This window comes from Meles meles, chromosome 6 (assembly GCF_922984935.1).
Source record: "Meles meles chromosome 6, mMelMel3.1 paternal haplotype, whole genome shotgun sequence".
In the NCBI taxonomy this organism is placed as follows: Eukaryota; Metazoa; Chordata; class Mammalia; order Carnivora; family Mustelidae; genus Meles; species Meles meles.
In genome coordinates, this window is record NC_060071.1 from 5,313,866 (window position 1) to 5,337,645 (window position 23,780).

Sequence of the window (23,780 nt, forward strand, 5' to 3'; positions counted from 1 at the left end):
GGCCTGCCCGTCCTGCGCTTGACCTCAGTTAACACTGTGATCTAGGTGAAACACTGACTCGAGAGAAGCTTCCAGTTTTTAAATCACAAGTAAAAAGTGTTGCTGCTTCAAGGAGGTGGTAGAGTAAGAGAGTCACTGACTTTAGGAAGATTCTGTATTAAGATAACAATTTTTTAAAAAGCAGATCCAAACATGAAGATGCCACGTTTTTATCTTAATAAAGGTCCCATTCATGTTTCTGTGATTGAGTTTGCAAACAGCAGGAGGGTCCTGGGTTCAGGTCAAAGAGAAACCGCTGGAAGGAACCTCCTTCCTTCCAGCGGTTTCTCTTTCCAGGGGATGGGGCCTTTCTGTAAGTAGATGTTCTGTCTTTACGTTGATAGACTCCATGATTAGTTTAATTTGAATTGGTGTCTGATGTTTTGTAGGTCAAAAGTAGATCAGATTCAAGAGATCGTGACAGGAAATCCTACAGTCATTAAGATGGTTGTGAGTTTCAACCGAGGCGCCCGGGGCCAGAACGCCCTGAGACAAATCCTGGCCCCCGTCGTGAAGGAGATTATGGACGACAAGTCTCTCAACATCAAAACTGACCCTGTGGATATATACAAGTCTTGGGTTAATCAGATGGAGTCTCAGACGGGCGAGGCAAGGTAAGGCAACTGCAACACCTTTTTGGTATTTTTGTTATTTTCTTTTTTAAGCATTTAACCTTTGATTTATAAAGTAATACTTGTTCAAATAGTTTTTCCTTAGAAACCTCCTCTTTACATTATTGACCTGGTGATTTATCCCTGCACAGCTTATTTATTATCCACAAATATTTATTGAGTGCTCACCACGTGCCAGGCTCTGTGTGGGGCACACGTACAGTACGAACGGAACAGACAAGCCCTCTGCCCTCTGTTCGTGGTTTCTTGTATGGGAGAGACAGGCACCTAAACGTGAAATGATGGATTGAGAGTTTTATGAAGTCTTGCCCCGGGAACTATAATGGGGAGTACAAGAGGAAAGTAACTTAGGTTGAGTGGTTAGGGAAGGCGTCTCTGAGAAGGTGGAATTTCACATAACTGCGGCCTGAAGGTTAAGATGGGGCCAGTCTTGCTGAGAGCCAGGTGCAGGCGCTTCACGTCTGAGCGCTCTGAGGTGGAAGGCGCTTGGGGTCCCGGACCTCCCGGACCTGAAGGGACACTGGCATCCCTGGAGACGCAGTTGGACGGGAAGACTCGGGTGTGTGAGATCAGCGTGTTTCGTTAAAGGGGAGGAGATGGTGTGGGGGCGGCCCTGGACTATCATAACTTGGGATTTCTGGACCAGGGCGGCCGTTTAACCACCAGCATGAACACTTCTAGAGAAAGGTGTGTCAGGTGAGTGTGCGATGCTGGGAAATTACAGTTCCGAGAGCCAGCACGTGTCTGGTTTTCTCCGGCTTGAGTGGGAGCGGAGAGGCTGAGCAGCTTGGTGCAGGTGGTTTTTGGTTTTTCCTGGCAGTCGTGGAGCAGGTCCAGGTCAAGGTTGTGCGTGAAGTTCTCTGGAGCTGAGCAGGGGTGGCTCTCTGTATCGTCGCTACTTAGAGTGTCCTCTGTGGGCCAGTAGCTGAAAATCCTGTATCCCTCAGCACACGTGGAGTTCAACTGGTGTTTCTCCTAGCCACGATTTCTCAGGGAAGAAAGCAGGGCTCTGACTCCATCCTGGCTCGAACTCCTTCCCATCCCAGATGGAGTCGTGGACTGGCACCAGCTCCCGCTCTGAGCATTGCTGCCCAGTGTCGTGCTCTCCAGGTGCCTGGCCCCCAGGCAAAGGGGGAGGCACACTCTGGATTGAGGACTGATGCTCTGCTGACTCTGAGAAAGGACTTATCCCCTCGGGACCACTGGGCACCTGATCTATTCTCAGTAATGTGTGAGTCTGTCACCAGGAGGCGGGCCATTGCTGGGTGTGGTGGAAAGTGCATTTGTGTTTTGCCCTGTAACTTGAGGCTCAGATCTGGGACTGTGGTGGACAAATGCCATGCTGGACTGGGAAGTTTTGCCTGCAACCCAGGGCGTCCCTGCCCGACAGGACACTGGCTCAAGGGTGCGGAGTTACCCCTTCTCATGGTCCACAAGTCAGGCCGTTTCAGATCAAAGTTCTGGTAGGCATGCCGGGGTTGTTCCCCCACCCCGCCCCTGTGAGCGCCTGTCACAGACTGGTGTCTTACTTTGTTATATTTCTCATAAAATGGAAATTGATTTCAACACATTTTTTGCCAGTGATAACTGGGAGGTGTAATAGTGCAGTGGGAGCCGATCCTGCCTGCAGGCATCGCGGATCACTGAGCTTCAGACGCTAGACACAGGGACTGGGACCTGGTCCCCTCTTGGGAACGTTCGCCTCTAAAATCTGAGAAATGTAACATTCTGTTCTCTGACTTCACTCGTTGCGCTGAGCACTTTCATTCCCTTTGCTCATTACTATTTTTTTTAAAAAAGATTTTATTTATGTGACAGAGAGAGATCACAAGTAGGCAGAAAGGCAGGCAGAGAGAGAAAGAGAGAGAGGAGGAAGCAGCAGGCTCCCTGCCTAGCAGAGAGCCCGATGCGGGACTCGATCCCAGGACCCTGAGATCATGACCTGCGCTGAAGGCAGAGGCTTAACCCACTGAGCCACCCAGGTGCCCCTGCTCATTACTATTTTTTACCAAATGTCAGTTACACATAAAGTTACACATTTTGTTGGTATAAAAGGTACAGAACACATAACTTACAAATAATAAAATATATGTTACTCTTACAAATTCAAACAGAATGCTTTTACTGATTTTTGCTGAAGTCTGGTGTTGGTAGTCTGCTTAGTTGTAATTCAGACATAATATGACAAATGCCCTTGTATCCCTATCTGCTTGTATCTGTTTGCTTCTGCTCCTGTGACAAATTGCTACAAACTTGGTGCTACAAACTTACAAACTTAGCAGACAAACTGCTACAAACTTACACCAACAGCAATGTACTCTCTCCTATTTGTGGAGACCAGGAATCCGAAATCAGTATCAAGGGGCCAAAAGCAAGGTGTCGGCAGGGCCGGGCTCCCCCTGGAGGCTCTAGTGGGAAATCCGTTCCTCGCTCGCCTCTTCAGTTTCCGGGGGCTATTGGCATCCTTGATTCGTGGCCGGATCACTGTAGTCACGTCGCCCTCTCCTCCCTGTCTGTCAAATCTCCCCCTGCCTCTGTCTTGTTAGGACACTTACAATTGGATTTTAGCCACCCGGATAATCCAGGATAATCGTTACTACTTTTTGACCTCATTGGCAGTACCAGAACCTTGATCCCAGCCTTTCGTTCTTGTCTTTCAGTCCCTCCCGTCCTTCCCAGTTAAGCCTAGCATGTCTACCCTATTTTCCTGACAGTTTCTTTAGACTCTCTCTGAGGGATCTTATCAGCTCCTCAGGCTTCAGTTTCTGTATGTAACTGTCACTTCCCTCACCAATACCTAAAGGGTCACCACGTCCCACTGATTGTGTCCCCTTAGCATCTTAGATCTGTCCCCTTGGTCCCCACTGCTGCAACCGTGCTCATGCCCTCATTATTTCTTAATCAGGCTGTGGTACTAACCCATCTTTCTCATCGGGGACTGTCCGTCTTTAACGCATTCTTCTTCATGGGCAGCCACAGAAATCTTCCTCAGGCTCAGGTCTCCCGTCCTCTGGTGGCTCTCCTTGGCTTCCAGGAAAGTCCAGACCTCTCAGTGTTACATACCGGGCCCTCCACAACCCGGCCCCTCTTTACTTGACCACTAAATTTCTCCTCTTCCATTGCTCTGCATTTGAGCTTCCTTCCCGGAGGACAGTGTTTCTCCCTTTTCCCCGAGTTCGGGTGTCCCTTCCGTTCCTCCCCTCTGAGTGGCAGCCCCCTGCCCTGTGGCACCGGTTGGCTTGTTTATACGGCATAGTATGTTTACCGGTGCCAGCAGACTGTGAGAGACTCGGGAAGCTGTCATGTCTTATGATAGCTTTTATCCCAAGGGCCTGTCACAGTGCCCGGCACATAGTTCTAGGCACCCAGTGCACACCTAAAGAGCCCGAGCTCAGATGCCGGCCCCACCGTCGACCGGCTGCGTGAGCACCAGCACCCTAGCTGATCTCTCTGGGTCTTTCTGTTTCTGAAAGACACAGTCCTGCCTTGGGCTGTTCCTGGTTGTTACCTAACCCAGTTGGGGATGATTTTTGTTTTCCCAGCAAACTGCCCTATGACGTGACCCCTGAGCAGGCTCTGGCTCATGAAGAGGTCAAGACACGGCTAGACAACTCCATCAGGAACATGCGGGCCGTGACAGACAAGTTCCTCTCGGCCATCATCAGCTCTGTGGACAAAATCCCGTGAGTGCCCTGCGTCGGGAGCCCAGATAGAGCCCAGCGTGAGTGCCCTTCTGCCCCCCAGCCGCTCTCATGGAGTTTTGTCCGTCCCACAGCTACGGGATGCGCTTCATTGCCAAAGTGCTGAAGGACTCGTTGCACGAGAAGTTCCCCGATGCTGGTGAGGATGAGCTGCTGAAGGTAAGACCCGACGCGGGCCCGTCCTTGTCCTCCCGCAGCCCGTTGAGGAGAGGCCCGACTGAGACCTTCAGCTAGTGTGCAAGCGCAGATTCCAACAATAGCTCCCCGTTGGTTGTGAGCTCTTGAAAGTGATCATAAATCGTAAACGATACCTCTCTTAGTCCCTGTGTAGTTCCTTTACTGTTTGGCACACAGACGTCCAACAAGTAGAGGAGGATTTTCCTGTCTGAAGAGAAATTTCTCAGTCCCATCTTTTCGCTGGAGAATTGCTCCCTCTGCTGGTGATCGGGTGAATGGCAGCAAGCGCCGTTGTTTCTGCTAAGGCTGTTGCTGATAACTGTCTTTCTTACTCGGCTATGCTCCTTCCCTTTTTTTCCCTCCCTTAATCTGAACGCTTTTTTCTTCTCTCTCCTAGTTCTGTGCTTTCCTACAATGAGGCCTCGATTCTAGACTTTCTGTTCAGGTGAATTAATTTTTTTTTTTTTTTTGGAATGAAACTCCAGGGGAAATGCTGTGACTATCCTTGATTCTTCTGTGGAGATGTGTGTCGAGTGACTTTAATTTCAGAGGCATGAACTTGTCCACCGTTGAAGTCTGCAGCATGAGGATGGTGGGGGTTGGACAGATGACACTATGCTAATTAGGTCATGCGGGCGGCAGCAGACCGATTTGCTGCCGTGATAATGTGAACAGAGGATGCCCTAAAACACTCAGTGACAGACTTTAAGTCTGTCATCGTTACCTCCTGAAGCTGCTCTTTCCTTGTGGTGATATTCAGTTCTGTTCTCGATCTCTTTTTCTCTGTATCCAACCGAGCGATGTCTGGTTGTGCTAGTTTCAGACCCGGAGAGGAAGTGTGTGCATGCATGCATGTGTGGGCGTGTGCACGGTGTTTACTCTCCCCTACAGGACTGCATTTTCTGCTTTTCTTTGCTAGCAAAGTCGTTTGTGGCTTGCTTGGTGGAGTGGTTTTGAACACCCATCTCTCTTTTCCATCTGTTCGCAGATTATTGGTAACTTGCTTTACTATCGATACATGAATCCAGCCATTGTCGCTCCCGACGCCTTTGATATCATTGACCTGTCGGCCGGAGGCCAGCTCACCACGGACCAACGCCGAAATCTGGGCTCCATTGCCAAGATGCTGCAGCATGCAGCTTCCAATAAGATGTTCCTGGGAGACAATGCGCACCTGGGCATCATTAATGAGTATCTCTCCCAGTCCTACCAGAAATTCAGGTAGGGGAAAAGGAACAAGGTACTTGCGGGCGTGTTTCTATCTCTGAGTGTCAGGACAAAAATAGATACCACACTTGGCTTTCCCTGGACCCTGCAATGCTGCCGGATATGTGTTTGATGTGCTCACAGCCTCTGGAGGTGAAGAAGAGGATTTTGAGCTGTTAAAATATATTCCAACAGAATAGCCCACACTTAACATAAAAGCAGCGAACCCGCATTGGGCAGGTGTTAATTTGTAATCAGAGAAGAACTGGAGAGTGCTTTCAACATTTGCAAATTAAACATCCAGTTGTGAGTTCAGGACATTGTCTTAAAGATAAAGTTGGTTTGTCTAATGACTCCAGTGTTTGCAAACGGTCTTAAATTACGGGTGAGCAGTTCCTGTAGGTGGAATTGAAACTGGGTGGAGGGAGAAGTTATTAGAACCACCACCCCAAGGCCAGGAAGAGCAGCGAACACGTGCAGCTTCTCTGGAGTCTTTGGATTGATGGTCTTCTCTTTGAACGCCTTACTCCGGAGGTCTGTGGGATGTCTTCTCGCCAGCTCTGCACACATGTGTCACCTGGGGATCTGGCTCTCATGTTTATTTTCAGACGGTTTTTCCAAACTGCGTGTGATGTCCCAGAGCTTCAGGATAAATTTAATGTGGATGAATATTCTGATTTAGTGACCCTCACCAAACCAGTGATCTACATTTCTATTGGTGAAATCATCAACACCCACACAGTAAGTATTTTTTCTTTAATTACTTAACTTCCTTGCTCCGTCCTTGATTGCCTTCCTGGGTGCTGCTTACCATCTCTGGAAAGCCAGATACCGCCCCTTCCTTTGGTCTTGCTGACATCACATCTGCCTTGTTTCCCTTTGCATATTAACAAGATCTGCTCAGTGTCTCAAAGTGATCCAAGGCCCTCTGCATTGGAGTCACCTGGGCAGATGGTCACAAATGAAGTTCCTGGACCCCGTGACAGGCCCACTGAAACAGAGTCGCCACGGGTGGGCTCCAGAGTCACTGTTGTGAGCGCTGATCTGTTTGTCATGGCCCTCGGTGTTGATTTTTCAACATCTAAAATACCCACTTTTTCCTCTGTGGCCCTTAGAGTGATTTCCCTTGGGTGCTCCTTTTTCCCCCCAACATTTTTGTAATTCATTCTTTTCTCATTTGGAAAAACAGAACAGGAAATGAGGAAATATATAAAAAGTAAAGCTTGGGTAGTCAGTCGGTTAAGCGTCTGCCTGCACCTCAGGTCATGACCTCCGGGTCCTGGGATCGAGCCCCACACTGGGCTCCTTGCTCAGCAGGGAGACTGCTTCTCCCTCTCCCTCTGCTGCTCCCCCTGCTTGTGCGCTCATGCTCTCTCACTTTCTCTCTGTCTCTCTCTCTCTGACAAGTAAACTTTTTAAAAAAAGAAGGTAAAGGAAATTTCAGGTACTATACTCTCCGAGGCCTTCCCTTAGAACAATAGTATCTTAAAGGCTCTGCTTCAGTGCCCCCAAGATGAGGACATGGGTCCAGTGTACTTTGCTTTGATTTGCCATAAGCAGCACACATTACGTACGAGTGTGCATGTGAGTTTTTTGAATTTGTTGTAAGGTACATTATAACTTTGGATTTTGAAGTCTGCAGGGTTTGTTGTTCTCGCCCATGTAGGGTCTGCTTAAATCCCTCCTATCCACGAGGTGGAGAATGTACTGGTATTTCTTCTCCATGCCTTATCCCCCAAGCCATCCAGCAGAGCCAGCGTGATGCTTCACGTGTTACACGGTTGACTTGGCTTGGTTTGCTGGGGATTGGCCCATCAGTTCTTTGAATGCAGGAGCTTGGTTATCAGACCCTTCTGTGCTGTCAGGCCTCACCGGTGGGGCTGAGGGCCGATGGGCTGTGTCGCACGTGGACTTGACTTCTGGGTGTTCCATGCAGCTCCTGTTGGATCATCAGGACGCCATTGCTCCGGAACACAACGATCCCATCCATGAGCTGCTGGACGACCTGGGCGAGGTGCCCACCATCGAGTCCCTGATAGGTAAAGTTCTGGCTTAACCACCCAGAAGGTGACAGGGAAGGTGCTGGAGGAAGGCTCGACTGCCACCTCGTCCGTCTGTGCGTCCCTCCAGCTCTGAGTGTGCCTGAGGGACGACAACAGATGTGTCCCACCCCTGTCTCTGAGGAGCTGAGGTCCAGTGGAAGGGGGACTTTGACACGTGGATATTATACACGTAATCCTATAAGTAAATTAGAAGTCCTACAAAGGAAATGAACAGGATATCTTAGAGATTTGTCATATTACAATGACTGAAATGACTTGTTAGCATTTATGAAATTGTTATTATGGATCCTTCGCTTTTGCCATTTGGCCTTTAGTTTCTTTATTTCTCAGCAAGAGGGTGTCCTTGCCGCAGCGGAAGTGCTGGCTTATTCACGCATCTCCTTAGGCCCCTTAGGCTGGCATTCCTACCTCCTTAGGCGGGCATTCAAGTATTAACATCTCCCCTCCAGGGTCTCCTCTCTTTGTTATGCTGATCCTCTCTCCTCTCCCCATACTGCAGGCGAGAGTGCTGGCAATTTAAATGACCCCAATAAGGAGGCGCTGGCTAAGACAGAAGTGTCCCTCACGCTGACCAACAAGTTCGACGTGCCTGGCGATGAGAATGCAGAAATGGACGCTCGGACCATCCTGCTGAAGTGAGTGCGGGAGTGTCGGGAGCGGGAAGGAGGAGGTAGACGCAGCGCAGTGGTGCCTTGGCCTTGGCGGACACGTCCACTTGTTCATCCCCAAAACCATCCCCGAGACCTTTTAAGCCTGTCGTGATTCCGGCCCCCCTTATCTGTTACACTCGGCACAGAGCTTACCTGCCTCAGTTGCTAATAAGAGGCTGAGGTGAAACTCACACCTGAGAAATCCTCAGCCTGGTACCCGCGCTGTCGTCGCGTGAACAAGCCTGGGGCCTCGAGTGCCTTGTGCTGGCAGCTGCCCGGCGGGACCTGTGTGAGGCGGCGTGTGTGCTGCCGCTTAGCTCCAGTCAAGGGAACGTGGGAGACCTGGTGACGGTGACGCTCTCCCCCCATCTCCTTTCAGCACGAAACGTTTAATTGTGGACGTCATCCGGTTCCAGCCAGGCGAGACCTTGACGGAAATCCTGGAAACCCCAGCCACCAGTGAACAGGTGAAATTTAACAAGGGGCACAGGAGCTCCGGTGATCCGTGCCAGAGGGGGTGGGGCCCGGATCCCAGGAGACGCTTCCCTGCGGGCGGCCCAGAACACAGGGATCCCGTCCATGAGCCGTCGGATGACCGGGGCAAGGTGGTGATTGGGGCCTGCTGAGAAAGTTGTTGGCTCCCACGTCGAGCGGCAGCCGCTCTCAGGGCACAAGGCTCATGGCTCATCGTGTGCAGTCTGTGTGTGGGTTCAGTTAACTGAACGGAGTCGGCAAATCTGTCTAATAATCGATTGAATATTATTGCATCATTAGAATTTTGTTAAGTGCCTTGGTAGATAGAAGAAAATTTCAGAGTGTAGCTCCTAAACTTACTGAACTCATGATCTAGTTGGAGAAATGTGGCATACAGATCTGAAATACTTGGAAAACCATTAAAAATTGACTTTGATGTTGGCTATAAAAATACCCGAAGCTCAGGGTGCCTGGGTGGCTCAGTGGGTTAAAGCCTCTGCCTTCGGCTCAGGTCATGATCCCAGAGTCCTGGGATCGAGCCCCACATCGGGCTCTCTGCTCGGCAGGGAGCCTGCTTCCTCCTCTCTCTCTCTGCCTGCCTCTCTGCCTACTTGTAATTTCTGTCTTTCAAATAAATAAATAAAATCTTTAAAAAAAAAAAAAATACCCGAAGCTCAGGAAATAGGCCAGCGAGGAGCAAAGCGTTAAAAGACGTGGAACTTGAGCCACACTCAGGAGGCGCGGATGGGACTGGGTGTGCGCGTAGACAAGAGGCGTCTTGGGCAGGAGAGTCCACACAAACAGAGGCATGAGGGAGGGAAGGGCCTGATATAGTCGGTCTGACATTTCTAGAATGGAGACGTGGGTGAGGGTGAGCAGGGAGGAGTGAGACCAGAGAACAAATGAAGTCGAACCCCTGCTTAGCACTGGACAGATGCAGAGTAAAGGACTTGTGTAACCCTGGGACCATTTACTACTCTCACAGCAGACAGTAGTCGAGCTGTGGGATCAAGTCCAGCCCCGCTGGTTGGGGGGGGCTCAGTGATGGGAAGGGGTGGATTAGGCACTTCCTGTCTAAGTTCCCTCTTTTGCATTTGTAGAATGTGAAGAATAGGTCATTTGTTTGAAATGTTGAGCATAAGTATCCTTTTTGTTAGAGAGAGTTTACTCGGAAGCACGAATATGAAACAGGAGAAAAACAGGAGCTGCTCCGGCAGCACCGGGAATGGAGCCCTTGCAGCCCCGCCCTCAGGGTTCTGGGTGCCTTTGGGTGTCCCTTCCGCAGCACCCAGGACTCCTTGAAAACCACTCTTTTTAATGAAGTAGCTCTTACCTGCTATGATTGATTACTGACTAGATGTGTGGGAGGGACGAGAAGAGAATCAGAACCAACCACTGCAGCTTGTTTGATGGGAGGGAAGGCAGACCCCATCTTTAATGAGAGCCTGCTGTTAGTGTGGTCCTCTCACCTGTGTTCTTTCATGTCCTCCCACTACCCCTGTGAGGTGAGTCTTTTCATCCTCTTGTTACAGTCGAGGAGTCTGAGACCCTCAGAGGTCACATAACTGGCCCACGGTCATCCGCGTGTCGAAGCAGAACCAATCTCAGATCAGACTCCCTCTGACTTCAGGGTTTATGCCTTTCGTCGTGTGCGATGCGGACTGGTCTGGACAGCAGGAGGAAGGGGCATTCTGGGAGAGGGAGTTGCTCCAGTTTGGGAGGAGTCACAAGCGGTTCCAAATGGGAGGATCCCGGTACAAACAGCTCAGAATGCGGTACCAGAGGCTTAACCGCAGAGACGTGAGATCTGTCCGCATAGATCTGATGAGTGAGGTTTTGAGAATGAACAATTGGAGAGAAGCTGCCACGGGTCCCTTGGAGGTACCAAAGCCATGCCTAGGGCAGGGAGAAAGTGCAGAGGGTACGAATGAGGGGTGGTAGTTGCGCACGAGAGTAGAGATGCAGAAGCCAGACTGCAGGGAGCCAAGAAGGAAGAAAGCACCAGAAAAACAGATTAGTGGGGTGGATCATGTCAGGCAGAGACATAATGGGCAAACGTTGGATGTTGACTGGCTAAGAAGAGTCACGGGAAGGTCTTTCATTCTCTAGACACTGGCATTTGCAGCATGCTTGAAAGCAGAGGGAGGCCTTCAGGGCGATCCAGCCTGGCCAAGGTGGCAAAAAGCATCAACTGAGCACTGGTATCACCTTGGTGTGGTTATAACGTTCACCCAAGGGCGAAGCTGTGTTTCAGGGAAAATTAAGTGGCTCCCATGTCTCAAAGTGTGACAGGAAAAAAACGGATTTTGTAGCACTGGAGCCCAGTCTCCTAACGTATGTGAGAGTCCAGGACAGAAGTCCCAGGAGGCCGTGTGACTTCAGCGAGCCCGTGCTCCATGTGGTTTCTCTGTCCATTGTCAGAGGGCAGGTTTGTTCCCTCTGTTTCCAGAATGAACTGTCAGAGCTGTATAAATCGGGTGTGGATATGCTCTGTAGACTCGGGTTTTGGGTTATGTGCTGAACTTGCCAGCAACTTCTTTCTCTTCTCTGTGTCTGTAGGAAGCAGAACATCAGAGGGCCATGCAGAGGCGCGCTATTCGTGACGCCAAAACTCCCGACAAGATGAAAAAGTCCAAATTCATAAAGGAAGACAGCAACCTCACCCTCCAGGAGAAGAAGGAGAAGATCCAGTCAGGCTTGAAGAAGCTCACGGAGCTTGGGACAGTGGACCCAAAGAACAGATACCAGGAGCTGATCAATGACATTGCCAAGGTACTGCATGCGGCAGGGGCAGGGGCGGCCTGGCCTTGCGCAAGCCTGTCTTAGCGACTTGTAAGGTGACCATAGCCGTTCGGAGGACAGCGTGCCTTTGGTACACAGGCAGGTCAGGGACCTCTTCTCTGAGGGCTTGTTGTCAGCTTCTCCAGCACAGGGACTTTGCCTGCCCTTTAATGACTTACCGGTACCATGGCCCATGTCACTAGGGAGAGACCCTAATTAGAGCTTCCTGTGCCTCGATTTGTCTTTGGCCTTAAGGAAGTCCTCCAGATTTTTAATGGCTGCTGTGACACATAAATTCACATCCAGTGGGTCATGAAATCCTTGATTTGTGTCAGTCCTCCCAAGTAAGGGGCTCTGGTGTGGCCCAGAGTGTGGGCTAGCGCACTGCTGGCCCGGTAAGGCAGGACCACGCTCACTAGGGAGCTTGCTAACTGATACAGTAAGATGGTATTTTCTTCCCACTCCTGACACCGTATTTAAGAGGTTAAATCAGCTTTGCAAGCAAATTTTAAGAACATAGAACTCTGTAAAAGTAACATATTTCCCTGACTGTAATACAGATGGGGAAAATATAGACAGGGAAAAAGATTAATGAGATCTGAATTTCTTTGCTAATTTTTGAACATAAATTGCTGTCGTTGGGACACCTGGGTGGCTCAGTCGGTTAAGCATCTGCCTTTGGCTCAGCTCATGATCATTTGGTCGGGATGGAGCAGCAGGGAGTCTGCTTCTCCCTCTGCCCTCTGCCCCTCTCCCCTCCCCTGGCTTATTTGTGCGTGTGCTCACACTCTCTCTCTAATCAATAAATAAAATCTTTAAAAATTGCTGCCTGCTAAGAAGGTGCGATCACGCGAGCAGTTAAGCTCTGCCATGATGATTTGAGAAGCATGTGACACCTACCATCATTTTCCTAATTTTGAAAATTGTGTCTTAGGACATTCGGAATCAGCGGAGATACAGACAGAGAAGGAAGGCCGAGCTGGTGAAATTGCAACAAACGTACGCGGCTCTGAACTCGAAGGCCACTTTCTACGGAGAGCAGGTGGATTACTACAAAAGCTATATCAAAACCTGCTTGGATAACTTGGCCAGCAAGGGCAAGTGAGTGTGTGTGTATATATATATATATATATACTTTTTTTTTTTTAAAGAATCAGCGTCAGGGGAAAAAGAAATAGAGGCAACTGAAGTGACCTTGGAAGTTCTTACTTAAAACATGTGTGTTTATTTTTTGATTCTTGATTCTTGGTTTTGCTTCTGATTGTTTGCATGATTACCTAGTTCCATTTGTTATTGTGTGATGTAAATAAATAATGGAGGGGGACTTCAAAGTGATTATTTCCAAACATCCCTGGTTCTAAAATATCTTCTTGGCCCTAGAAATGAAAGAATCATGGAAGGGGGTTAGTTAGTGCTCCCCAAACCTGCTGTGCCTCAAAATCACTTAAGGGATATGATAGAGATTTCAATCCCCTGGCCTCTCTCTACACCTCCTGGGGCCAGGATCCTGGACCCCAGCTTTTTCCCAGCTGGCTCTGGTGACAATTAGCTACACACCCATCTTATAGGGAGGGAAACTGAGGACCCAGAGAGATGGGGTGGTAGGTCCAAGTTCTACTTGCACTGCTAACTAGGGTTAGTTTATTTTGTACTTCTCAGTTTTCAGATTAAGAATTTTCCAACTTCAGAAAGGTTGAGAGAAGAGAGCAATATGTACCCTTCACCTATTTTTGGCATTTTGCCACATGAGCTCCCCTTCTCTGGCTTCCTTAGTCTTCTGCCTACACTCTGGCTCTCTCTTTCCCCCCCTGGAAGACCGAGGTAAGGCAGGGATGAACATCAGGCCCACCCAACCCAGCTTGCGGGGCTGGTACCTGTGACCTTTTGGCCTTTCCCCATCATTCTTTGAGCACTTCTTGACTTCATATAGACACAGGTGTTCTGGTTCAACTTGTACTTTCCCCTCCTCAGGCTTGGAATTAGCCATTTCTCCAAACATTCCTGGTGCTTTCTAATGAAGAGTGGTGTTTAGAGACCAAAATCCAGGCACTAGATGTGCTTGTTGCCACAGGGTCTTCGTTGCTTGTAGGCATTCTAAGCAGACAGAATGGCTCTGTGGTACCCCATTGCGTACAGAGACACAGCAATTGATGTACTCAGGTCTGTAATGGTAGACACTTGTGTTGTTTCTAGTTATTTACTTAAAAAAATTCTGCACCAGGGGCGCCTGGTGGCTCAGTGGGTTAAAGCCTCTGCCTTCGGCTCAGGTCATGATCCCAGGGTCCTGGGATCGAGCCCCGCATCGGGCTCTCTGCTCCGCAGGGAACCTGCTTCCTCCTCTCTCTCTGTCTGCCTCTCTGCCTAGCTGTGATTTCTCTCTGTCAAATAAATAAAATAAAAAAAAAAAATTCTGCACCAAATACCAGAACCTCTTGTACCTAGGTTATTTTGCAGATGTGGGCATATTTTTGAGGATAAATTCCTAGATGTGGAATCACTGGCAAAGATTTTGTACAGTTGTAATTTCTATAGCTCTTTCAGTTGCCTTCTATGGTGGTTACTCCCTTTAACTCCTGTACCAGCATTCCCACCCCATCTCTTGAGGGCCTTCTGTGGGAGCCCCAAATCCCAGTTCTCAGGGATCTCTAGTCTTCCCATGTTTATTTTTGAAAAATCACTTCTTACCTTGATTATCCCAATAGCCTCCTAAGGTGTGTTTCTCTTTACTTGTCCCCATTCCTCTGTATTTGCTGTACTGGTTTAAAGTCTTCTAAACATTACTAATTCTGAGATATATTTATTTTTGCCCCTCGAGGGCACAGGGCTTACAGGGACTCCCCTGAGGTTTAGTATAGTTCCTTCATGTTAGTGCTAAAAGGTTAAATTCATGGTGTTAAATTCTTGGTGGATTTGCAAGTACAATTAAAGGCAAAGCAATTTAGTGATGTTTCCTCTGCAGAGATTGCTCAGGTTAATCCTAATTCTTACTTGCCATTTTAGAATCAGTATGTTAGGGGCGCCTGGGTGGCTCAGTGGTTTAAGCCGCTGCCTTCGGCTCAGGTCATGATCTCAGGGTCCTGGGATCGAGTCCCACGTCTGGCTCTCTGCTCTGAAGGGAGCCTGCTTCCCTCTCTCTCTGCCTACCTCTCTGCCTACTTGTGATCTCTCTCTGTCAAATAAATAAAATCTTAAAAAAAAAAAAAAAAAAAAAGAATCAGTATGTTACTTAGGCTGGTGTATGGGAAGTTCGTTTTCTGACCTCATATCCTTGAGCTATCGACAGACTTGTAGTACACAGTTACAGACAGATAATGGGGGGCACCTGGGTGGCTCAGTGGGTTGAGCCTCTGCTTTCAGCTCAGGTTATGATCCCAGGGTTCTGGGATCAAGCCCCACATTGGGCTCTCTGCTCAGCGGGGAGCCTGCTTCCCCACCCCCACCCTGCCTGCCTCTCTGCCTACATGTGATCTCTCTGTCAAATAAATGAATAAAATCTTTTAAAAAAAGAAAAAGAAAAAGAAAGTGATAATGGTGTGATTTTTTTTTTTTTTTTTTTTTTTTACAGGGTCTCCAAGAAGCCTAGGGAAATGAAAGGAAAGAAGAGTAAAAAGATTTCTCTGAAATACACGGCAGCAAGACTACATGAAAAAGGAGTGCTTCTGGAAATCGAGGACCTACAAGTGAACCAGTGAGTATTTACTTTTTTACTTTGTCTTATATGTTGACTTTATCACCTCTTTATCTTACTGCCTTTATTTCTGTTACGGGGTTGGTCATTTTTGTATGTTCTATCTACTTATATATCTGTTTAGGACAGCACTAGGCCTAATAGTCAGAGTTAATTTGTCTGTCATAGAAGGGAAAGTATTTCTTCTCCTTTGTTGTGGAATATTTGCCCCAGGCTGTGTTCGTACCTGCTGTGTGGGCCCCATCTTAACCTTTCCTTTTTAAAGGAGAATGCCATTTCTTATTCTCTGGTGCCTAAGCCAAGAACTGATAAGAATAACAAGAAGAGGAGTTTACTTTATTCCACTTGAGACGGGGAATCAGGGGATTACCCTCCTTCTTTTTCCTGGGATGTGCCAGCTTGCTGTCGACATGGTTCCTGAACCTGGCCTGGCTGTCATTAGCAGGCATTGTCATGTACCGACTCAGCTGGCCCTGTGACCTCTTGCAGCTGAGCTTGCTGATTTTGAGTCTGGTAAAACAACAGGTTTGTTTGAGATGAAACTTTAATTTTTCTCATTTTATTTATTTGATTTTATTTGTCAGAGAGCACAAGCAGCAGGGGAAGGGCAAAAGAAGACGGAGAGGGAGAACAGGCTTCCCACTAACCAGGAATCCCAATGTGGGGCTCGATCCCAAGACCCTGAGATCATGACCTGAGCCAAAGGCAAATGCCTAACTGACCGAGCCAGCGAGGTGTCCCTGTAACCTGGTTTCAAAGCCTTTAACAGCAAATTAAAAAGAAGAAAGACAGGCAAAAAAAGTAGATGACATTTGAACAGTAGAAAATAATGACAAAAAGAAGGGAAGAGATATAAATATGAGACAAACTCAAAAAATACATAAAGTGCTCAACACCAAAAAAAAACCTCAAAAGGACCAAGGTCCCCAACAGAAAAATGACTGGAGAAAATACAGATAGTATGCCATGATTCAGAAACACAAATACACGTGCAAACTCAACCAGACTCTAAAACTTAGAAGTTTTAAAATGGGATACAGTTCTTTAACTACTGAATTCAAAAACACGGAAAAGTATCTATGTATTATTATTAATTACTATTTTTTAAGTTAACATATAATGTATTACTTGTTTCAGGGGTACAGGGCTGTGATTCTTCAGTCTTATATAATACCCAGTGCTCATTACAACACAAACTCTACCCAATGTCCATCACTCAGCCACCGCATCCCACCCAGTCTATTGTTAGATTTCAGCAGTGCCCATGGGGAAGGCCAAGAGAATTCCCGTGATGGCATCCCTTCAGAATACTTCCCTCCAGCAACCCTCAGTTTGTTTCCTGAGATTAATAGTCTCTTATGGTTTGTCTCCCTCTTTGGTTTTGTCTTACTTCATTTTTTCCTCTCTTCTCCCTACAACCCCCCCACCCTGCCTCTCAAATTCCTCATTATAAGTGAGATCATATGATAATTGTCTTTCTCTGGTTGACTTATTTCACTTGGTTTAATACCCTCTAGTTTCAACCACGTCGTTGCAAATGGCAAGATTTCCTTTTTGATGGCTGCGTAATATTCCATTGTATATGTGTATGTGTGTATATGCATATGTATATACGTATGTATGTACATATATATACATACGATACACTAAACTATACACTTAAAAATAGTTAAGATGGTAAATTTTATGTCTTGTGGTTTTTCATTTTTGTTTTTAAGATTTTATTTGGCAGAAGGAGACACAGCGAGAGAGGGAACACAAGCAGGGGGAGTGGGAGAGGGAGAAGCAGATTCCCCGCTGAGCAGGGAGCCCAATGCCAAGACCCCAGGACCATGACCTGAGCCAAAGGCAGATGCTCAACAACTGAGCCACCCAGGCACCTGTCTTATGGTTTTTATAATGAAAAAAATTAATACTCTGACCAGAAATTCCATTTTGAGGCATCTGTCATAAAAAAACAATCAGAGGTAAAAACGAAAGATTTACATATAAACGTGTACCACAAGTGTAATGTAAACAGTAAAATCAACTTAAGTGTTGTACAGTAGGTGAATGGTTAAATTTTAACTCTAACTTGCAATATTGCGTGGCCATTAAAAAGGATGCTTTCAAAGAATGTGAAAAACTCTCAAAATGTTACCAGAGGGAAGATGGGTTACAGGACTATATTTATAACTTATGCTAAAAAAAAAAAATAGGTAGATAAGTAAGTGGGTGGTTAGATAAACTTTATGTGAACAGAGGCACAGAAGAACATACACTAAGTATTTTAGAGGTTGTCTTTAGCTTGTGAAATTATAGGTGCCTTTTCTTTTTCTTCATACTTTACCAATTTCCAAAGTTCGACAATGAATATATGTGACTTCAGATCAGAAAACCTAAAGCAGAGGGAGCCTGCTTCTCCCTCTGCCTGCTGCTCCCTTGCTTGTGCTCTCTCTGACAAATAAATAAATAAAATCTTTAAAAAAAGATAACAAAGCAAACTGGTTAAAGTAAAATTATCACAGGAAGTACCTTCAAGGAGTGACCAGTGAGGACCTCTTGTTGAATCAGATGCTCGTGTTCTTGTGCGTGGACTTTGTGACCTCTCTCGTAGCTTCTCCGTGGCCTCTTTTGCATCATTCATGGTTCTCAGCTCTGTTTCTGGGAGATAAGTTTTCTCCGTAGTTGAGTGCTAGAAATCTGGGGTGATGTACTTTTATCATCTGGGGGACAACACCTTCTCCTGTTGCCATAAAATTTACAAGCTCATGTAAAAAAAAAAAAAAAAAAAAAAAAATCCAAGCCAATTCGTAACACGTTGAGAATGAATGATACCTTAAATATTTTCAGGAAATAGCAGTGTATCTTTGGTGGTACTGGGTACCCAGTGCCTTGATATCTAGGGCAGCTCCCCTCATGGCTCTTCTTGTTCTTACCCCTTTTAGTTTCCTTACGCACTCCTTGCAATCCTCAAACACGCGTGCATTCACACACGCACCCTTCCTCCCTCTCTTTCCCATCTAGTTTCCTCTTGATTATGCTTTCATCATTAGATTTTAGCAGTGGTCACAGGGAAGGCCAAGAGAATTGGTGTGACGTCATCCCTTCGGAGGCCTTCGTGGCTGTCCTCAGTGGTCCCTCTTGCCGTGAACGCGAGGGCTGCAGGCAGAGGTTGCGGCCTCTCCCGAGGTCTCCAAGCGTGTGGCCCTTAGAGTGGCGGCCCCTCCCTGCTTCACCCGTGGAAATACTTCGGACCTTTAGTTTGTACCCCTTTTCACTCTTGAAGATTTTTTTGTAAATTTTATTTATTAGGGGGAACATGAGAGGGGGGAAGGGCAAAAGAAGAGGAAGAAGCAGACTCCCCGCCAAGCCGGGAGCCCGACAGGGGGCTCGATCCCAGGACCCTGAGGCAGACACTTAACTGACTGAGCCACCCCCGTGCCCCTTGAAGATTGTTAATCTCCTTTCTACATTTCGTAAAATATTTTTATACGAGAACGTAAAAATCACACCCTTATGATGTTATGTTTCAACAGGTTTAAGAATGTTATCTTTGAAATCAGTCCAACAGAAGAAGTCGGAGACTTTGAAGTGAAAGCCAAGTTCATGGGCGTTCAGATGGAGACGTTTATGTTGCATTATCAGGTGGGTACCCACCACGCAGAACCGAAAGCTCTGATGTGAGGTGCTTGTTCTCAGCCAGGCAGGAGAGTAGGTGAAAAGGAACTGGGTCGGGGACGGCTGTCCACACCCGCAGCGAGCCGGGCCGCATGCAGCCGGGGAAGGAGCGAGGGCTGCTGTGCTTCTGCCATGGTCTGCAGTCCCGGACAGCTCTGCAGACTGGGACGTCTTCTCCAAGCTTTTGTCTGAAGCTTCTGCTTCCTGCTTTTCAGTAGCTTGAAATGTTTTCTCTCATCCTGATTTGATGTAGGGGCTTAAGGCTGTATTTCTGACATGCTGTGTGCAAATTGCATCTTTGTAAACTGAATCCCATTTTAAATTCAGGAAGAACTTTGCAGCGAATCATTTTATAACATAATATCAGCTAATTCTTATTCTGCAGTATCTCTAGGTTTTACACCTTAGCAAAGCCCCAGGTACCTCGAGGCCTCCCGGGCTCTGTCCTTGTCAGCCCCGTTCCCTTCTCCCTGCTTTACACCGCTGGCCTGCACCTGCTGACCTCCCCCTTCCCCCAAGTCCTTGTCCTTTCTTCCTCTATACATGTTACCACTCTGACCAGTGCTCCCCACACTGTGAGCTCCATAAGGACTGTAGTGTATCTTCGTTGCCTTCTCAGTGATTCCATGATTCCATGGTGCACAGTCCAGGTGCTTCCATGAAAGGAGACCCCGTCAGGCCTTCAGGCTCCCCGGGGCTGTGCGGGCCCACCAGCCCACCTCGGGCGGCATGCTCGTCCACGCACAGGGGCATTAAATATGGAGTGAGGATTGGGAGACCCACCAGGGCCTTCGTTCTCATGGAGCCCCTAGGATTTTTCCAGAAGCTGAACAGGTGGAACTTGAACTTGGGGGTTCTTTCAAGCACTCTGATTCTTGCTCTCTCATCGCCTGCCTCTCTTCTGAAGTTCACGGGTGAGACCGCTCACTTCCCAGAGGTGCTCCGGACAGTGGGCGGCAGCGGGAGCAGCAGGGGCTTTACTCAGGTCCAGATCCGCTCTGTCTTTAAGCGCCATCTTTAAGCTTCGTCTTTAAACTTGGGATAATCACACCTCTAAGACTTTTATCAGGACTTAGAGAGACACTGTCTGATGTGCTTACCCCGTGTGGAACTCATACATAGTAGACACTTCCCCCCTTGCCTTCAGAACATAAAAGCTTTCTCACGTGAGGTAGGAAGTAAGACTGTAGCAGACCCCATCGCGACGACCCGAGTGGCCGTGTCCTGGTTTTAGTGACGCGTGTGTTTATCGTAGATTGAAATGCCTTCACCTTCTGCAGGTGACCCATCACTTAGACAAACTGGAGACACGTTGTTGTCGCTTCTGAAATAGGAAGTCTGTATGTTGAATGAACGTGCTGCTTTTTCTTTCCCGGTTTTGTGCATTTTGATATGAACCACGTGACTTCTTAACTCCCAATGGACCAGGACGTTCTGTTGAGCAGTGTGCCCTGCTCCTCGGGCTCTCAGGGGTCTTGTGCCGGGGACGGTTCTGTCGTGGGGCACTCCTTTCTCACCCAACTTCCGGTCTGTCTTTCCTCATTCCTTCTGGGTCCCTCCTCCCTACCTTGCGTCTCGTCTCGTGCCACAGGCATGTGTGACGGTCCACATGTTTCTTTGAACAGGACCTGCTGCAGCTACAGTATGAAGGCGTCGCGGTCATGAAATTATTTAATAGAGCTAAAGTAAATGTCAACCTTCTGATCTTCCTCCTCAACAAAAAGTTCTACGGGAAGTAATTGATCTGTTGCCGCCCGCCCAGAAGGATGAAGGAAAGAAGCTCCTCACGGTTCCCTTTCTCGGGTCCTTCTTTCCTCACAGGAAGCAAAGACCCAGCCCCCAACAGAGCCTCAACTTGATACACTCCCAACACCACCCTCTTCACCCCTCCCGCTCTAATGGGACTTCTGCCCTTTTTCATAGTGAAATTGTATTTCAGGCTTAGTCTGACCCTCTTGTTCTTTCCTTTCCTTCCGTCACTTAGGAAGGAGCGGACGCTCCGCGAAAATCCCTCTTGGTTGGTACAGGCTGAGAGGCTGCATGACCCTCTTGTAGGCGTTGGTGTTTGTGTGAATTAGCAACAGGGCTGGTGGGACTTGAATTCTTATTATTTGGAAGTGGGCGCGCTCGGCACCAATGACACGCTGGAAGGCACACAGCTCGAATGTCAGGTCATCTCCAGTCGCTAGCTCGTCAGTTAAAGGTGAAGTTCCTGTATGTTTCCATCCCGTCGGTCAAATGAAGGGATCCAGGGGCTCCTTGGTTCTCTTCCATTCTGATTTCCTTTACGCACAGGAGCTCACAGAAGCCCCTGTTCTGGGCTCAAAGGAAACATTTCCAGCAAAGGCAGAGACGGCTTTCAAAATCACCGTTAAATGTGAGCAGCGCTGTCGGTGTAGCTCCTGTCAGGGGTGGGGGACCCCACTGATAACACCCCGCGGCGGGGGCGGGGCTGTCACGACCGTCCGCCGGGCCTGCTTTTCTGTGCCGGTGTGCGGAAGGAGGCTCCATTCCCGAAGGCGGTCCCCTCAGCCCTGTCCCTGGGGCACGGATGGGTCAGCCCTAGCGTAGAGTGTAATTGTCTTTAAAACTGTTTTATATCTCAAGAGTGCCTTATTAAAGTGTAGATTTACTTCTTGAAATGTGGTGATAGGAATTCAGAAGATTTGTATAATGCTTTAAAAGCCTTTAGAATACTGTAAGAAAAGGGTTTTTAAAAATTGGCTTATTTGTATATCTGAACTCTTAGAACTTTCTTATATAGCTACAACACTAGGATTTATCTGCAGGGTTGCAGGGACGTAATTCTGCCTTAAATAGACCGGAACAAAAACAAACAAAACCAGCCAATGGACATAAACTTGGTATTAAGATTGCTTTTTCCCACTTTTTTCCCTTCTCTTGCTACCCATGCCTGCCGTGCCTTTATTTTATGAGCTCCCATTTTTTTGGATTTAGTCAAAAACAATTCAGTTCTAAACTTTGAGCTTCAGAAGCTTTTGTTATTACATAAAAAGTCATATACTTAGAAAACAAACAAACAACTGTTTATCCAGGAAAATATGTTGGAAATCATGCTACTGAGCCTCCGTTTTCTCTGATGTTTTGGTTCAGTATTCTTTTATCATAAAACATAAAGTTTAACAAAATAAACTTACATTTGAAAATTTATTGATGTATATTGGAAACCAATAAACTGTTTCGTTAATAACAAATCATGTGATGTGTCCCTGTTACACATGTAAGCGTTGAGACATGTTTTTCCCGAGAGACCGTTTGCTCAGTCAGGTCCACCGCCGTGCAAATGCGAGTTGCCTGCGTCTTTTCGCGCACCCCAGCCAGGAAGAGGTGAGGTGTGGCGGGCCACCAGCTTGACCTGGCTTTATCCTGTATTTCCGAAGATCATTTTTCAGTGAATATTTGCCTCAGCTCAAAAGCAGATGCTATGAGAGTAGCATCACCTCAAAAACTGGGACCAACCAAAGGATCAACCCTTTCACCTTAACAGGAGACCCATCCCAGAGGCCCGCTGGGCCTCCGCGGCAGAGCGCGAGCAGAGTTTACGGCTCCTTTAGTAAAATGCGGTGTTTGGATGATTCGCAAGGATTGTAGTTCCCTTGATGCAGCTCCTAATGCAAAGTGCAAAACGCACTTCAACATTTTGGTGGCCGCGGGGTAGCGCTACTGCGGTTCGGATCGCAGGGGAGGCGTCCAGAGGAGCGCACATCGCAGCGTTGACGCCACGTAGCCCTTCGGCCTCCGAATTATTAGCCGCCACCTTCTCCGTCTCGTCCCTCCGCCTCTGACCTTCTCTTCCACCGGCTATGGTGACATTTCTCGTGAATTTGCTTCCAGCCATTCCAACGGCCCATCAGATCGCCGCACACAATTGCCTTTGTATCTCTGTATGAAATAAAAGGTCATTTGTTCATGTTTGTGTTTATTTTTCTCAGTTTCATTGTTAGCAGTTCCTGTTCAACAGAGTCGACCAGAGCGAGATTTAATGATTGAAAACCACAACAGAAAACAACCCACTTGCCAGCCTTCTGGCAGCCAACCCAAGTTGGCTACCGGTTCACTGAATCACCGCAAAGCGAGGTTTAGCCTGGGAGGTTAGCCTTTTTTAGGTGTCATCTGCTCCAAGTAGCCTCCCCAGAGAAAGAGATCGGGGTGGGGAGAGCACACGTCCTCCCACCGCTGGTGAGCTGACAGCGGGATGTTTAAAACCGCTACAGCATCTGATCTCTTAGGAGCAGCAGCACCCCAGTTCCCTCGGGGGAAGTCACCAGAGAGGACCTGGGGAAGCTGCACATGGAAAGAGTAAACAACGAATGGGAGGAGAGGGGGTGCTTCCTTTTAAGTAAGGCCTCAGGGCACAGCCTCACTCAAAATGCGAGTATGTATACAAGCATCCCGTTGTGTTTATGAACTGTGGCCAGGCTCTATTGGTAAATGAGGGACTAAGAAATAAGAGGGAAAACAGAAGGCTTCTAAAGTAAACAGCAGTGGGAAATGGGAGACGGCAGTCCGTGTGAGTGGAAGCGTGGTGGGTGCCGTGGTGGGAGCAGGCCCAGCCGCTTGCCCCCTGAACCCCACTTTTCTCCTGAAGTTGGGGAGCTGCTCTCTGCGTCTGTGTCACTGAGACAACTTGGGCTCTACATTGTCCTGCAGAGAAATCAAGGGAGGCAGAAAGGTGCTTCTCGGGACCT

General features: G+C 47.8%; 1 protein-coding gene across 1 annotated transcript in view; it reads left to right on the top strand.

The window, feature by feature from the left end:
• IQGAP1 (IQ motif containing GTPase activating protein 1) overlaps nt 1-23,002 on the top strand; it is a 103,685-nt gene extending 80,683 nt beyond the window's left edge. Inside the window, exons 26-38 of the mRNA XM_046007996.1 lie at nt 429-653; nt 4,214-4,354; nt 4,447-4,531; nt 5,538-5,770; nt 6,364-6,496; nt 7,692-7,794; nt 8,318-8,453; nt 8,848-8,935; nt 11,502-11,714; nt 12,658-12,824; nt 15,289-15,411; nt 18,930-19,038; nt 20,697-23,002. Coding sequence (XP_045863952.1) covers nt 429-653; nt 4,214-4,354; nt 4,447-4,531; nt 5,538-5,770; nt 6,364-6,496; nt 7,692-7,794; nt 8,318-8,453; nt 8,848-8,935; nt 11,502-11,714; nt 12,658-12,824; nt 15,289-15,411; nt 18,930-19,038; nt 20,697-20,810 — 1,870 coding nt within the window. The 3' untranslated portion in view covers nt 20,811-23,002. The remainder of the gene's footprint in view (nt 1-428; nt 654-4,213; nt 4,355-4,446; nt 4,532-5,537; nt 5,771-6,363; nt 6,497-7,691; nt 7,795-8,317; nt 8,454-8,847; nt 8,936-11,501; nt 11,715-12,657; nt 12,825-15,288; nt 15,412-18,929; nt 19,039-20,696) is intronic.
• Nucleotides 23,003-23,780: the final 778 nt, after the last annotated feature.